A 17,004-nucleotide genomic window follows, 5' to 3' on the forward strand; every position below is an offset into this window, starting at 1 on the left:
ATAAATTGTAGTGGAAGATTTATCTTACTGCAGTTGTAATAGATTAGATTAGATTAGATTAGATTACAGATACAGCACTGAAACAGGCCCTTCGGCCCACCGAGTCTGTGCCGACTATCAACCACCCATTTATACTAATCCCACACTACCATATTCCTACCAAACATCCTCACCTGTCCCTATATTTCCCTACCACCTACCTATACTAGTGACAATTTATAATGGCCAATTTACCTATCAACCTGCAAGTCTTTTGGCTTGTGGGAGGAAACCGGAACACCCGGAGAAAACCCACGCAGACACAGGGAGAACTTGCAAACTCCACACAGGCAGTACCCAGAATCGAACCCGGGTCCCTGGAGCTGTGAGGCTGCGGTGCTAACCACTGTGCCGCCCTAATAGATAGCACAGCTTTTACTTTTGCCACAATTGGGCATGGTTTTAATTTGTCATTTTTGCCCCTTTTGGTTTTTTTTAAAAAAGGAATGATAGACTAGGCAGAAAAAAGTAAAACGGGACAGATAGAAAATGGGTGGAAGTTGGGGTGATGGGACACATTATGTTTCAAGTGTATTTTCATTTACAATTAATACAGTAATAAAGCTGTGCCTGATATTTGCATAGCTTTATTACAATAACTTTGGTGCTTGGTCATGTGCGTGAACTAGAAACAAACTGATCCCCGTCAACCCAGGGAGACAGGAATTTCTGTGGACTCATTGGTAGTCTGAAGATTAATTTATATTTAATTTTGTCTTCAGCCTTTGCTAATTATATTTAAAATATTTGTTTATATACAGGCATGTGAGCAGGAGTTAAAATTCCTAGAGGAACAACAAGATGAATTTGATTTCAAATACAAGACTTTCAAGTTTCAAGGTGAGTGGCTTTTTGTGGTTTCGGCACCCCAGTTTGACTTTGTCTACACGAATCCTACAATAGGTAGGTGGGAGGGCATTGTAGCATGAATTCTCCATAGAAGTGACTTCACCAGCTGGGCAGGATGCATTGTGCTCTTTTAACAATCTTTTGGTATTTTTGGCAGCCATATTGGCTTAAACCCAATCAATATTTTTAATGCAATTGTTTCTTGTCCTCTCTTCTTCTGAAGCCACTGACTCTTACCTTGGATGGAGTTGCACAGAGGCACTGTCACCCTGCCACAAGTACCTTGCCCAAGTTGCTATTCCTCTTGTGTCAGCCTAGACAGTGGGTGTTGGCAAACTATCTGACTGGGATGGAGGGGTTATCCTAATTGAGTTTATAAATTGTGTGTATGTGTATGCTCACCTGCTTATTCCCTCCCGGAAGAGTCACAAGACTGGTGCAGGGACCCTGGTTCTTCTTGCTAGCACTGCCTCCCCAATCTAGGGGATCTGAGCCCAATCGTAGAACTCCTACTACTGCCAATTTAATGCAACGTTGGGTGATGTCTTTATTTATTGGATCATTGGCAAAACCAAATTGTAAGGGTTAAAGTAACAATATTTACAGCTAGTATTGATATCCTGTTCTCGCGTAAAAGCATCCAAGGAAGGAGAGGTGGACGTAGCAGGAAGTAAAGGTGCTTTGAAGAAGGAAGGAGATGACAAACCAAAGGTATATTGCTGTTCAAAATATTTAGAATTTATTGACTAGATAGTCTCGTTGCCCTTCCCTCCCTATCTCCTCCACCAACCCCCCCCCAACCACTTCACTCACCACCAGACAAACTGAATACAAATGGTTTTCTTTTCTGAAGTGGGACCTTTCCCAGTTGGTATCTAGTGTTGGAGAGCACTGGCTGTGAAATTCTATTGCACCCTGCAGTAAATTCTCTCAAGAAATGTTAGAAATCAATCTGTACAATGTTTCAGGCCAATTCCATTGTCTTTTAGAATTGAACAGTTCCAGTCAGCAGGTAGAGGAAGAGATGAAAGTGCTACAGAACATGCTAAATATCCTGGACAACAATAGGAAAGTAAGTCATTCTCTTTTTATACAGCTGTCTGGTGTGGGCAGTGTGTTACTGAGACCTATCACTTAACCAGGGGCACTGAAGGTAATTATAGCATCCTTCCTGCCCTCACCTGAGGTCAACTAATGTGGCACAAATTGGAGTTTGATCTTGGCATCTTCCTTATCTATCTAATAATAGATAAACTGCAAATTCCCAAAAGTGTCTATTATCTACAATTTTCAATGCATGCAATAATTACTACCATTTGTATTCCTGGAATATAGTGGCTTCATGTTTCCTCGGGGTCTAAAACTTAATTGCACGTTTTAATTATTGGAGTAATGTTTTTCTGTTTCCACATAAAATTGGAATCACTGAAATCTTTGTTTTGAGGAAATGAATTGTCCTTTAATCTCTAGATATTGTGTTATCTGAAGACTCAACATTCACATATTTTTTTGCATCCACTCAAACTCAGTAAATTTCTTGGTGATTCAACTGTGGAGTTTATCTTTCTCCTGTTTAGAACCCTGCATTGGTTACTGTCTTTGCTAGTAATTCATATTCCCCTCACAGTCCAGCTCTGTGTAACTACTTCTATGCATTTCTCTGTCATTAGCTCAATTGCAATGAATAAACAAAATTGCATTTGTTAATTCTTTGTAATTGATTTAATGAAAACAAGTCCTAATGGTGAGACTCCCATTTCAGTTCCATATGTAATTTAGGTCAATGCTAATCAAACCATTAATTGACTTGTATTTTTTTCCTCCCTCTTAAATCTTCCTTGGTTGGGTCTTGTCTGAGAGAACAGGCACATAACCTGTTCAAGTCTTGCCAATTAAATTCTAACCTGTCATTCAGACATGCATAAGATAGCTCAATTATTTTCTTTTTCTCTTCTCCCCCTCCTTCCTTTGGGGAAAGTTTCTGACCCAATAGTGTGCCAAGGCCTCCCCTCGTGAGAAGAGCATCCCCTAACTGTACCAGTGTTGATATTTGTCCATTTCCTAAGCCATCAGCCTACCTGAGTAAATTATGGTCAGGTTTGTATTAGGAGCTAGATTTGAGATCGCCCAAACTCATTTTAAATGGGATCCGTATAGCCAGCAGGGAGAGATGATGTTTAGCTTAGTGACCTGAATTCAAGCCCTGGTTCCAGAGATGAAAGGCCAGTGTCTAATCCATCCTGTTTGATATGATGTTTTGAGAGTTTTATTTTGTCTTTGGCAGAAAGTCATTGATAAATTCAGTGAGTTTCTAAAGGAAGCTGGGGAGCTGCTGGACACACTGGTGAAAGAGGAGCTGGCAGACTGGAAGAGGCGGCAACAGAAGGCCTGCATTGGTGCTCCTGTGGACGTTTGCTTGGATCAGCTAGAGAACTGGTGCGCAGAATGATAGCTTGTGCTGATTTGAGGGAGGCCTTTTCACTTTAATTCAAACCTTGTCCAACACATGCACAATTTCCAGCATGGGCCACTGGGTAGCAGTCAGAAGTAGGAACTCTGACTGATTTTGATTTTATATATTTATTTTTGCTTTTGTTTTCCCTTCCTTAGCCCAGAGGAGCTGTACTCAATTGTAGCATAGGTGGCAAGTTGGAGGCAATTTGTAAAGGAGAACAGATGACTCACAAAATTGTTCTGGTGGCTACAGAGGACATAAATACTTAACTGTACAGTCCCCATCACATATAGCGAGCATGTTTGTGCCCAATATACACGATGGTCAATATAACAGTCAACAGAGTATCACAATGTGTATAAGCAACAGTTAATTTAGGATAAATAAAAACAAGAAATGCTGAAACAACTCAGCAGGTCTGGCAGCATCTGTGAAAAGAGAAGCAGAGTTAACGTTTCGGGTCAGTGACCCTTCTTCGGAACTGACAAATATTAGAAAAGTCACAGGTAATAAGCTAGTGAGGTGGGGGTGGGGCAAGAGATAACAAAGGAGGTCTAGATTGGACCAGGCCACATCGCTGACCAAAAGGTCACGGAGCAAAGGCAAACAATATGTTAATGGTGTGTTGAAAGACAAAGCATTAGTACAGATTAGGTGTTAATACACTGAATATTGAACAGCAGCAAATGCAAACCTGAAAAAAAACAGTGGGTAAGCAAAGTGAACAAACTAAGATGAAATGTTAGGTGTTAATACACTGAATATTAGTTAATTTAGGATACCTGGAGGATGTTTAAAGTCTTAACTGGTTGTTGCCACAGCTGCCAGAGCTTTCTACTTTGACTCAAAAAAGCCACTGTTAAGTGCTTGTAGCAGGCAACATAATTAAAGAAAGTTAATTTATCATTGTACTAATTATGCAGAAAATGGCAGCTACAATTAGTAGGGAATGGTATAAATTAACAAAGGCGGAACTTAATAAAAGAATTGTATTTTGCTTTTTTTGGGAGGGCGTCTTTGCTGATACCAATTACAAAGTTGTATTGCTAGTACGGTATGGGACTGTGTATTTTTATTTTAACATTCAGAGCACCATAACAAGATGTGAGCTAGTGAGGAACTGCAGCTGTTTCTACCTACAATAAAAGGAGCATTCACAATGTTAAAATTTCCAGCTTAGAAATTGATAATGCAAATGGCTAATGGTTATTGCTTTTTGGTGATATTTATACGTAAAATATTTTTAACATATGTATATACAAGGGACAGAGTTTGATGTGGTCAACTGTCTAGGAGAGAGTTTTCACATGAAGGTAAAATGAGAAGGGTTTGCCTGGACTAAACTGATACTGATTTATCTCCACTGCCTCATAACTCCTGTTAAATGCTTATCTTACAGGTTTACTGCAAATGCATTGTGTTTGTTTCAAGTGAAAAGGTTGTTAAAGAAACTGGAGGAGCTGGGAATTAAACTGACTTACGATAAGGATCCCTTTAAAACGCAAAGACCTGATTTGGAGAAACGAGTTGTAACTCTGCTAACCTGCCTCATAAAAAGGTACTGGACACGGTCTTGTTTGGTTGGGAGACAGACATTTTTTTTTAGATTAGATTAGATTAGATTAGATTAGAGATACAGCACTGAAACAGGCCCTTCGGCCCACCGAGTCTGTGCCGACCATCAACCACCCATTTATACTAACCCTACACTAATCCCATATTCCTACTAAGTTTTAACTACATCATTTAGGACATTTTCTTAGTACTAATATACCTTGCCTGACAGCTTATTCTGTAGCGGCTGTTGTATGTAGCACAATCTTTTCCACAAAAATTGTACTTTTTGGTGAACCTTTATCCAGTATTAACAGTTTTAGCCAAAGATGTGATTGCATCCTCCAATTACTGTGAATTCTTGCTGCTTTTTAATTAAATGACCCACCAGACATTTCACCACAATAGTGCCTTTACCCAAAGTCAGCAAATAAGTAAGGAATAGAAGAATATGCAGTTAGATGAAGGAGGGTAAGAAGAGCATAAACACCAGCCTGGACCATTTGGCCTGTTTCTGTGCTGTATATTTCTATGTATTGTTTTAGCATTTCATCTTTGTCCCATGCCGCATACGAGTCAGGAATTGGATCAATCGGGAATGAGTTTTTCAATTCTAATTTTGCAGGTAAAATTCTGGGAGAGGGGTGGGGTTGGAGATATAAATGCATAATTATCAAGTATCTAAGCTGGTAGGAGCATAAAAAGGAAACCCAGGCAATTATATCCCTTTAGGCTGCTGTTTAATGGCAAGATTTTTCACAATATTTTCTTCAATTGAAATAATTTTTTTTTAAAAATATAGTGCATTTGTTGTGGAGAATCAGCCTTGTATGCCTGTTCAGAGTAAGATGCCTCTGGTGTTGAGAACGAGCTCACAGTTCTCTGTTAAGCCACGGTGAGTACAGATGTCACCTTGCTCTTTAGTGAAGTAGAAGAATAGTGTTTTAACATACTCGACTGTTTTGTAATGACTCACACTTTGAGTTTTATGGTGTGAAACAAGAAATGCATAGGAGAAATTGAGGCAGTAATTGAGTGGGTTACTTCAGTGTAGCATTCTCCTCTGAGTCAGGAGGTTGTCTGTTCAAGTCCCACTCCAGAGACTAGAGCACATAATCCCATAATCCAGACTGACACTCCCAGTGTTGTAGTAAAGGAGTACTGTGTTAAATTCTAGAAAGTTTGTTATGGAAGGATGATGCTGGAGCCTATCTTTACTCCGTTTCACGTTTATTGTACAGGGTAAAAGGATTACAAACAAGTATCATCTCACTCAAAACCTTCACCAGTCTCAGTAAGTGTCTGCTTATAAGTGCTCAAGTAATAATATCCCAATTAACACCCTGCCCATGTCCTTTTGCAGACTTTTGGTGAAACTGCCAGAGGTGGGAAATCATCTAATAAAAGTGAAGGCTTGCATCGACAAGTAAGTGATCAACAGCAATACTTGGATAATGTAAAAATGTATCCTGATCTTCTATTGGGTCATTTTTGCCGCCTTCTCTTTGGATAAGCGAGCTGGACTGTCCAGACAGTTGGTTCTGTACTTGTCCTTCTACGACTCACAAGTGCTATGCTTCTACAAGGAAAAAGCAATCCCATTAGTTCCTTCCTCTCTCGTGCCTTGAAGATGAAGCACTGAGTTGATGCAAAGCACTCCAGAGAGCCAGCAGAACTTTACTGGAATGTTTGAGTGCGAGTAAAGGCTGATTGGTTTGGGTTGTATCTCCCTGAAAGTGGGAGTCCCCTGCTTTAAGGATAAAACTAGGAGGCCATACTACCACTTCCTCACTGTTTGTGCTTCCTCCTTCTAGTTCAGCATTACAGTAAGAAAGTGCTGAAAAATCAGTACAATTTCCGAAGCACATACTGAATGTACAGAGATGGAATGATTTACCTTTTTCAGCTGTCTCTGTTCATTCAACTCCCTTGCATTGACCCTGTTTATACCAGATCAGTAATATTTGTTGACTAGGGCAGCAAATAGCAAAGAACTTTCTCCTTGCTTATTTAGGTGTAATTGGTGTTTTGTTAACTGGTTCTGTCAGTTCAGCTCCCCTGATAGTTCACTAGCCATGCATACCAGGATGATCCCAGGCTTGCTCTCCAGTCTGAGTTATTTGATTTCAACTGGAGCAGATGTCTAGGTGCTACAGTTTGGCCTTGGACAATGGAAGAAGGAAGAATGAGCCCTGGTTCCTGATTATTAACTCCTGCTGGGAAGTGTGCTTATGTAGAATATCGGGTGAGGACATGATTGGACTTGGCTGTGAATTCCTTCCCCTCAGTCAAATAGCCTGCTGATAGTCTCTGACTGGACTTATCTTGGGAAAGATACTGAAGATCAGCGGGCACCTGTGTATGGAATTGCACCCCAACAAGAGGCAGCACCTTCCAAAGGAGGAGGGAAAAGGTTGGGGTTAGTTGTTGGTGGGTGGGTAGTGGAGAATTAGTAAATTAAGTTCCCTGATCATTGAGCCTAAATAGTCAGGGGAAAAAACACGCTTTGCCATGTCTCAATTAATTAAAGTAGTAAAATTTTGCATAGATAGTCTTTTGCTTCAGCAACCACTTCCAGTAAGTGTTTAACATCGGAAGTAACTGTTCCTGCTGAGTATCTCTGACATTGTCAACACTCCAGCTCTGAGATGATTTTTAAAATTAGTTTTTTTTTAAAAAGGGTAATGGGTATGGTGAAATACACTCCTTTTAAAGAATTCTGTTCATAGAATCTGGCTGCATAATATGTAGACAGAATCATTGCCTTTAACAAGCTTTTATGTTATCTTTACAAGCCAGGCTAAGAGAGCCTTAAAGCATTTGTCAATTTTTGTTTTTTTTTAAACTTGCAGGAATTCACCAAATGGGAAAGGGTAAGAAAATTTTCTTCAGAAAAGAAAATACATTTTTATAACTAGTCTACATCTAAATAGTTTTCATACTTATGTGTTTGCTGACCTATGAACATCTGAAAGTGATAGGCAAGAAAGGACCAGCTGGTCCACCTTCAACTCAAAGTTGTTGCTATCCTTCTTGAGATGATTAAATCTATATTGGAGGGAGGAGGAGATTGGATGGTAGGGACATGATCCAAGTGTCCATTTCAATCCCCTTTATTTATAAAAAAAAAAGTGAATGTAGAGGTTCCTTCCCCAGAGCCAGGATGGAGAACCAAAGGACATGATTATAAGCTACAGGAGCGAAGAGCTAAAGCAAGAGTATTTGTTTCACATTTATGTATTGTTTGAGGGAATAGACCTTCACCTAGTCCAGTTAAATGCTGATCTGATTGAGTTGATCAACTTCTAGTTAAGAAGGGCGGAGAGGGATAAATGGAAAATTGTTTGAGTAGGTTCAGAGTGTTAAAGAGCAAACTCCATAACGATATCCCCTCTAAATTCTTTTTGTTGTGTGTGGTTGTGCACAAGTGGTATGCTAAAGGGGCTTGCATGAAAAGTGATATCAAGAACAATTATTTTAGGGTATGAAAACCTGGAGCTGAATTTTGAACCCCATATCCTAACCATGATTAAACCATCTATATGCAGCTCTACAACATTGCCTAACTCTACCCTTTTCTCCCTCTTTCTCCACCCCCCCCCCCCCAAACCCTCATTCACAACTTAAGTCACCCCCAGACTTTATCTCTTTAGTGCTGTGCTCACCAGCTTCCCATGTAAACTTCCAGCTCCCCCAGAAGTCCTATGGTCACATCATATTCTGCACTAAGCCCTGTTCACCATCGCTCCTGTGCTCACTAGCCCTCACTGGGTCCCCTCCTCCAGTGCATTGACTTCCTAATTTATAAACCCTTCCTTTTTTTATAATCCTTGCCTCACCAGATCTCTGCAACCTTCTCCAGACCTATGTCACAGCTTGCACCCTCAGCCCCTCCCCATTTTTCCCAGTTTCCCCTCACCTTGCTCCCACACTTCATCAGTAACATCCCCTTCAGCCATCATAGCCCTGCGTCCTATATGCCTATTCGTAACCCCTCTGTTGCATCTCTTCAAATTTTCCTCAGAGCCTACCTTTTTTAACTCTTTCAGTCATCTCTTCAACTCCGACTCTGTGTCTGTTCTTGTCTTTGTTTGAGCTATGTTAAAGTAGTTGTATAAGTACAAATTGTTTGAAAAAGTGAGTGGAAAAAGGCAAAATTTGATGTTTCACCATTATTACAGGCAGCATCTCCAGAAATGCCAAAATGCTACCGAAGTAAACTGTCAATTAACAGCAAAAACGGAAGCTGCTAAAGCAGTAACCAGTAATAGATTGCGATTTAATGAGCTGTTGGCTGGAGGGAGCAGCTTTTCATTGTTAACCTATATTTTTTGCTAATTCTTACCAATTCAGTTATTAAGTCCTCAATACTTCACTCACCAGGTATCGCAAATTCAATATACTTGGCACATACACTAAGGCAATGAACATGATGGAATCCAAATTTGGGGGCTTGTGTGCTGATTTCAGACACTTGGTAAGAGCATCTACCTGATATTGTTGTGCTTGATGTATTGTGTAATTTGTCTGGTGAGCTTCTGATTTATTGAAGATTCCACACTAATAAAACTATTTCAAGACAATAATTCTACTTTTCTGATCTGCAGCAACTAAAGGAACAAAAGTCTGGAATTGGAGGCAAAGGGAGTAATGAGGTAATGCATTTCCGATTAGTGATTTTAAAATGGTTTATTTATACTCTTGCTCATTAGTTAGATCCTGAAATTAGCCCCCATATTTAATCCAAAATGAATGGTATTCCAAGATGCCTGCATTGTTTCACTGAGGTACAGCAAGTGTCCTATCATAGGATCATAGCATTGATTTTTTTTTAAACTATGGTAAGACTAGATGTTGAATAAGATGTTAACGTAACCTCGGGGGAAGAAGAGAAAATAAGAAACCACGTTGGGGGAACAAAAAGCAAAATACTGCGGATACTGGAAATCTGAAATAAAAACATAAAATGTGGAGACTTTTAGCAGGTCAAGCAGCCTCTGTCGAGGGAGAACATTAGTCAGTTGATTTGGATGTTGTAATATTTTTCAGTTCTGCGAAAGGATTCAACACTTGGAAAAATTGACTGACCTGTCATCTCTTGACAGATGCTGTCTCGACCGTTGTGCCACTTGCCTTTTTTGGTTTTTGTTGCAAAGTTAGGGAAGTTGTGCAGGTTTCACTGTTTTCACGCAGAGCTTGTTTGGCACTCCTAGTTTCTGCCTGGAGGCAGGCAGGACAGAGATATTTTGTAACAATAACAAGAAATGCTGGATTCACTCAGCAGGTCTGGCAGCATCTGTGGAAAGAGAAGCAGAGTTAACGTTTCGGGTCAGTGACCCTTCTTCGGAACTGACAAATATTAGAAAAGTCACAGATTATAAACAAGTGAGGTGGGGGTTGGGCAAGAGATAACAAAGGAGAAGGTGCAGATTGGACCAGGCCACATAGCTGACCAAAAGGTCACGGAGCAAAGGCAAACAATATGTTAATGCTGTGTTGAAAGACAAAGCATTAGTAAAGATTAGGTGTGAATATACTGAATATTGAACAGCAGCAAGTGCAAACCTGAAGAAAAACAACCTGAAAAAAACAGTGGGTAAGCAAACTGAACAAACTAAGATGAAATGAAATAAATGCAAAAAAAATTGTTAAAAATGTAAAAAGGAATGTTAAAAAAAAAGGAAGAAAAAATGACTAAAAATGAAAGTAAAGTGGGGGGCTGTCATGCTCTGAAATTATTGAACTCAATGTTCAGTCCGGCAGGCTGTAGTGTGCCTAATCGGTAGATGAGATGCTGTTCCTCGAGCTTGCGCTGATGTTCACTGGAACACTGCAGCAATCCCAGGACAGAGATGTGAGCATGAGTGCAGGGGGTAGTGTTGAAATGGCAAGCAACCGGAAGCTCAGGGTCCTGCTTGCGGACTGAGCGGAGATGTTCCGCAAAGCGGTCACCCAGTCTGCGCTTGGTCTCCCCAATGTAGAGGAGACCGCACTGTGAGCAGCGAATACAGTATACTACATTGAAAGAAGTACAAGTAAATCGCTGCTTCACCTGAAAGGAGTGTTTGGGGCCTAGGATAGTGAGGAGAGAGGAGGTAAATGGGCAGGTATTACACCTCCTGCGATTGCAAGGGAAAGTGCCCTGGGACGGGGACGAGGTGGTGGGGGTAATGGAGGAGTGGACCAGGGTGTTGCGGAGGGAACGATCCCTTCGGAATGCTGACAGGGGAAGGGAGGGGAAGATGCGACTGGTAGTGGCATCACGCTGGAGGTGGCGAAAATGGCGGAGGATGATCCTTTGGATATGGAGGCTGGTGGGGTGAAAAGTGAGGACAAGGGGAACCCTGTCACGGTTCTGGGAGGGAGGGGAAGGGGTGAGGGTAGAGGTGCGGGGAATGGGTCGGACACGGTTGAGGGCCCTGTCAACCACAGTGGGGGGAAATCCTCGGTTGAGGAAAAAGGAGGTCATATCAGAAGCACCGTCATGGAAGGTAGCATCATCAGAGCAGATGCGTCGGAGACGGAGAAACTGGGAGAATGGAATGGAGTCCTTACAGGAGGTAGGGTGTGAAGAAGTGTAGTCGAGGTAGCTGTGGGAGTCAGTGGGCTTATAATGGATATTGGTAGACAACCTATCCCCAGAGATGGAGACAGAGAAGTCGAGGAAGGGAAGTGTCAGAGATAGACCATGTAAAGGTGAGAGAAGGGTGGAAATTGGAAGCAAAGTTGATAAAGTTTTCTAGTTCGGGGCGGGAGCAGGAAACGGCACCGATACAGTCATCAATGTACCGGAAAAAGAGTTGGGGGAGGGGGCCTGAGTAGGACTGGAACAAAGAATGCTCGACATATCCCACAAAAAGACAGGCATAACTGGGACCCATGCGGGTACCCATAGCGACACCTTTTACTTGAAGGAAATGCATGGAGTTGAAGGAGAAGTTGTTCAATGTGCGAACAAGTAAACTGGCAAGTTGTTATCACCATTAGTTTTCTGGAACTTCAATGGAGTTACTATTTTGTTTCATATCAGTAAAGATTTGAAACCCTGTTAAAACTTGTTTCATTTTTCTTCTTCTTTGGCCTCCTTGTCTCGAGAGACAATGGATATGCGCCTGGAGGTGGTCAGTGGTTTGTGGAGCAGTGCCTGGAGTGGCTATAAAGGCCAATTCTAGAGTGACAGACTCTTCCACAGGTGCTGCAGATAAAATTGGTTGTCAGGGCTGTTACACAGTTGGCTCTCCCCTTGCGCTTCTGTCTTTTTTCCTGCCAACTAAGTCTCTTCGACTCGCCACTCTTTAGCCCCACCTTTATGGCTGTCCGCCAGCTCTGACGATCACTGGCAACTGACTCCCACGACATGTGATCAATGTCACAGGAAGTCATGTCAAGTTTGCAGACGTCTTTAAAGCGGAGACATGGACGGCCAGTGGGTCTGATGCCAGTGACTAGCTCGCTGTACAATGCGTCCTTGGGGATCCTGCCATCTTCCATGTGGCTCACGTGGCCAAAACTTGTTTCATGCATCCACAGAAACCGCATGTTTCTCGTGCAAGTTTTATGATTGATTTATACTCAAATGTATCCACCATGAGTGTCATGTCTGTGCCTGCATTATTAATTCTTTAATATTTTTCTCTTCCTCCATCCGCACCCTTCCCCCCCACCCCCCAACACCCACAAAGGCTTCGCTCATTGTAACGGAGGAGCTCCATGTTATTAGTTTTGAGACTGAGCTGGTTCACCAAGAGCTCAGCTTCGTTCTTGAGGTAGGTTTACCACTTAACTATCATCATTGGGACAGTGCCATAGGTCCAGTGCAGTGAAGTCTTTAACCAAAACCTTTGTGGGGGGAAGGGAGGATCACAATAGTTGGTTAAGCAGGTGATTGGATGCATGAATTTCATTGTAGTTGCATTCATTCTCCAGCTAATCTTGAGAGCAATGCATAGGTTGTTTGACTGCTGATAATGTACTTTTAAAATTTTTAGTCAACTGAGCTAAAGTGCGTGAAACATTACCCTCAATTTCACAGATGGCAGTTCTGATTTCTCTTATCAAAGTTGTACTGCAACTGTTGATCCTTCAGCTGATCTGGCACACAGCTCCCCTGGGCACCTGCCTGAGAAATCTATGGAATTTTAATGGAAGATTATTGACATTGTGGCTGAGTGTACAGGTGGTGGTGTGAACTGGCAAGCCACTGATGTCGTTCAATCTGATTTTATCTGCTGAAATTGGAAGACTTGTGTAAATGGCTAGGATACGGTTAAAAGTTAACAAAACACAAACTTTTGCTCTGGGGATTAGTTCTGCATTTATTTAACATGTTGCTTTTGATCATGGATCACACCCCTTGTTGCTGTCATCAAAGGTATGCTAGTCACATGCCTGTGGAATTGACATTATTTCACTGCCTGTTAACTGCCTACAGGGGCTGATACATTTGCCAAAGAATCATAAGACTATTAAAACTCAATTTTCAGATTGAACAAGACTTGGTGACTAATCTACATGCGCTGCATTTCTAAAAAGGACATAATACTCCCATTTGTTTAACTGAGTTTATTTTTGTGATGTTTGCTTGAATGGAGTTTTTGCTGTAACTATCTTAAATGTTCTTTCCCTTGGGTGTTTCATTGTAGCTCTCATTAATGACATCAATCTACCTTGGGCTACAGAAAGTTGTACACTGAGAAATTGGGAGTTTTAAGTTCAGACTAGAGGATGAACTTGAAAACTGTATGGGGGTTAGCATATTTTATTTTCAATAGTGATATGGTGGTTTGAATCCACAGAGAGTGGGTGACAAGATCTCTAGCTTTCCTCAGCTTTTTTTCCCCTCTCTTTCCCCCTTTCTCTTTCTTGCTTTCCCCTTTTGTTTTAAATTTTTGCCTGTCTGGTCTCTCTCTGTCTCTCTCCTACCTTCTTTCTCTCGCGCTCTCTCTCGTCCTTTTTTCTTCTCCTCCTTTCTTTCTCTTCCCTCTCTGTCTTCTACCCCCTTTCTTGCTCACACCCTCATGCTCCTGCTGTCTCGCGCTCCCCGTCCTTCCTCTTTGTAATCAAAGCTCATCATTGAAGCAGTAGCGGAGCACAGAGCTGTGGGAGCTTTGTTCTGTATCTGGATTCATCTGTTCCTGGAACCTTTTGATTTTTAATTTATTTTTATGAGGATGGAACATTTTTTATTAAGTTTTTTTTTTTCTCCTTTTGCCGGAGGACATAAACATGCACCTACTACTAATGCTCTGCTGAATTGGCTGCTATGAAATGGGATGTGGCTTTGTGTCTGGAATCCTCCACACTACCACGGGGTTGCATATTAGTATGCCACTTAAGTTACCTTCAGTTCTAACTTAGCTATACTTTTTTGAAGAGAAGGTAGTCATTATGGGGTAATGTGACGCAAGGTGGCTTTCATTTCGCGGAGAGTCAAAATTATAATTATTCTAGCGGATAGACAATATTGGAATGATTTGTCCCACTTCAGGCACTTAATTACAAAATCTAGGCTGACACTCCAAGTGCAAGGGGGAGCTTTGCACTATCCAAGCTGCCGTCTTTCAGATCAGATGTATAAACAGACCCCGTCTGCCTTCTCGGCTGGATGTTAAAGGTCCCATGGCACTATTTTGAAGAGCAGGGTAGTTCTTCCAGGTGTCCTGGCCACTCTTTATCCCTCAATCAGTATCACATTACTGTTTGTGGGAGCTTGCTGTGTGAAACTTAACTGCTACATTTCCTTAATTATCGTGATGACACTTCAAAAAGTACTTCATTGACGATGAAGCACTTTGGGACATCCTAAGATGGTGAAAGGTGCTATATAAATGCAAGTCTTTATTTTATGATATTGCAGTATTGGTTAAGTAGTCTTGAATTTTATTTTCTCACTGTACACTAAGATTTGATGCTTTTTTTTGTCTTTGACAGACTTGCACTTTACCTGTTGTTATTATCTCAAATGCCAGCCAGCTCCTTAGTGGCTGGGCTTCAGTGGTTTGGTACAATATGCTCTGCAGTGATCCAAAGGTAAGGGTCTATAGGAATATTTCTCAACCAAGGCAGAGGGGGGAGAGGAATTAACTACTGAATTAGTTCTCCATTACCTCCTGCCCGGGAGCTGTATGAAATATTAAAGTCTGCAGCATCCTTTACTGACTGTATGATTTAACAAGAGTAAGTAGAAGGATTGTCCACTAAGTGTATGTTGAATGTGAAGTATTTGCCTTTTGTTCTGTGGGGCAGGTTTTTATTATTTTTGTTGAATGATCTTCAAGTACAGACAACTGCATGTTTGACATGCTCCTTTTATAGATGTCAAACCATTTGTTCCCTGCAGGAAGTTGAGTGCAAGTCCCAGAGGTTCCTGCAGAGCTTTCATCTCCCTCGTTTGGCATTGGTCCATATGTTTACTATTTCTGGATTGCTCAAGAAGATTTTTTCCAAAAAAACATACATACGCAATCTGTAAACTAGTAATGGTCCCTAGATGGAAGAATAGGGGGGGAAAAAGAACCTGGTCCACAAGAATCACCTCCATGACCACTGCTGACATGTCTTCATCACTCCACGCTGGAAATTGACATCTTCCTGTCTGGCTCTGTTTTATCACTGACTGTTATGTGACGACCTCTAGCGGGGAGGTGGTGCAGAGGCTCCAGAAGTGTAGAGTGTAATGTGAACAATTCAGTGCCAAAACCAGACAAGTGGCAACCCTAGCCGATAGCTAGAGCAAGTATAATCAGAAGTCGATGTTGCGGTGGTGAATCACGCTGTTATCTCTAGTGATAGTAATTACAAAATGCAGCAGAGAGCTCAGTTATTGTAGTAAAGATGTTCTGGTTTTGTTCTTAATGAGGTTGCTAGGTGCTATGTATAAAATGCAAAATGTTAATGTCATCTTTCTGAATACAATCTAAACCTCTGCAGTACGAATAATTTGGAGAGTAAAATGTATTCCCCTCTCTGTCTCCCAGAATTTGCTGTTCTTTTCCAGCCCTCCCTTGGCACCATGGAGCCAGCTATCTGAAGCACTGAGCTGGCAGTTTTCTTCAAACACCAAGAGGCATCTGGATGCCGATCAGCTCAACATGTTGGCAGAAAAGTTATTTGGTGAGTATCTTCAGCTGCAGCCCATTGTGCTGTGTAGGTCTGCTAACTTTCTTAGGATAAGGGGTATTGTAAGTGGTGGCTATGTTACTTGGGCTAGAAATCCAAAGGCCTGGACTAATCAAATGAAAGTTCAAATCTAACCATGACTTGTTGAGAATTTGAATTCGGTTTTTAAAAATCTGATGACTTAAAAAGTAAAAGTGACCATGAAACTGTTGGATTGCTGTTTTTATAAAAAAAAAAAAACCCAATTGGTTGACTAATGTCTGGCCTATATGTGACTGCAGTCCCACAGCAATACGGTTGACTCTTAACTGGCCTCTGAAGGAGCCTAGTGAACCACTCGGTTATATCAAACAGCTTCAAGAACGTTCACTGCTACCTATGCAGAGCAACTAGGGATGGGCAATAAATGTCTGACTTACTAGTGATCTCCACATCCTGAGAATGAATTGTTGAGCTGCTAATTTGCCTCCTACTATGGCACCTTCTCTTTTAGACTTTTCTTAAAGATGTTAGGAGGGGTGACTAATAGCTTGGTCAGAGATAGCTTTTAAGCAGGGTCTTGGAGAAGAGGAAGCTGAGGTGGCCAATGGTGTTTTAAGAGAGAATTCCAGAATGTGGAGCCTAGGTGGCTAAAGGCTGCCAGTGGTGGGGTGAAGGGGAGAGGATGCACATGAGGCCAGAGTTGGAGGAGCAAACAGTTTTGAAACGGGATTGTAGGGCTGGAGGAGGTTCGAGGGAGGGAGTGAGGCTATGAAGGGATTTAAGCGTGAGGGTGAGAATTTTAAATGTGATATGTTACAGCAGAAGTCAGTGAAGACCAGGGCGATGAGTGAGCAGGTCCTGGTGCAGGGTATTTGGACATTTGTTAGGCATTTCAGGAAGTGGTTTTATTGGAAACTCTTTAATGTCCATTTCCAGACCATTCCTGATTTAAGAAGCACTTGCTTTGGGGAAAAGTCACTTCTGGATAGGCCCATTTTGATTGACCG

The 17,004-nt window shown here is 41.5% G+C and overlaps 1 protein-coding gene across 6 annotated transcripts in view; it reads left to right on the forward strand.

Annotated features, from left to right (window-relative positions):
- LOC137358596 (signal transducer and activator of transcription 1-like) overlaps positions 1-17,004 on the forward strand; it is a 71,277-nt gene that overhangs the window by 39,673 nt on the left and 14,600 nt on the right. For all 6 annotated transcript variants that reach the window (XM_068024641.1, XM_068024642.1, XM_068024644.1 and 3 more), the window contains 12 exons: positions 801-879; positions 1,878-1,960; positions 3,173-3,324; positions 4,743-4,901; positions 5,700-5,792; positions 6,261-6,323; positions 7,750-7,770; positions 9,281-9,374; positions 9,505-9,552; positions 12,580-12,663; positions 14,828-14,926; positions 15,874-16,009. In XM_068024641.1, coding sequence (XP_067880742.1) covers positions 801-879; positions 1,878-1,960; positions 3,173-3,324; positions 4,743-4,901; positions 5,700-5,792; positions 6,261-6,323; positions 7,750-7,770; positions 9,281-9,374; positions 9,505-9,552; positions 12,580-12,663; positions 14,828-14,926; positions 15,874-16,009 — 1,111 coding nt within the window. The remainder of the gene's footprint in view (positions 1-800; positions 880-1,877; positions 1,961-3,172; positions 3,325-4,742; positions 4,902-5,699; positions 5,793-6,260; positions 6,324-7,749; positions 7,771-9,280; positions 9,375-9,504; positions 9,553-12,579; positions 12,664-14,827; positions 14,927-15,873; positions 16,010-17,004) is intronic.

The sequence above is a fragment of the Heterodontus francisci genome, chromosome X (assembly GCF_036365525.1).
Source record: "Heterodontus francisci isolate sHetFra1 chromosome X, sHetFra1.hap1, whole genome shotgun sequence".
NCBI classification, from domain to species: Eukaryota; Metazoa; Chordata; class Chondrichthyes; order Heterodontiformes; family Heterodontidae; genus Heterodontus; species Heterodontus francisci.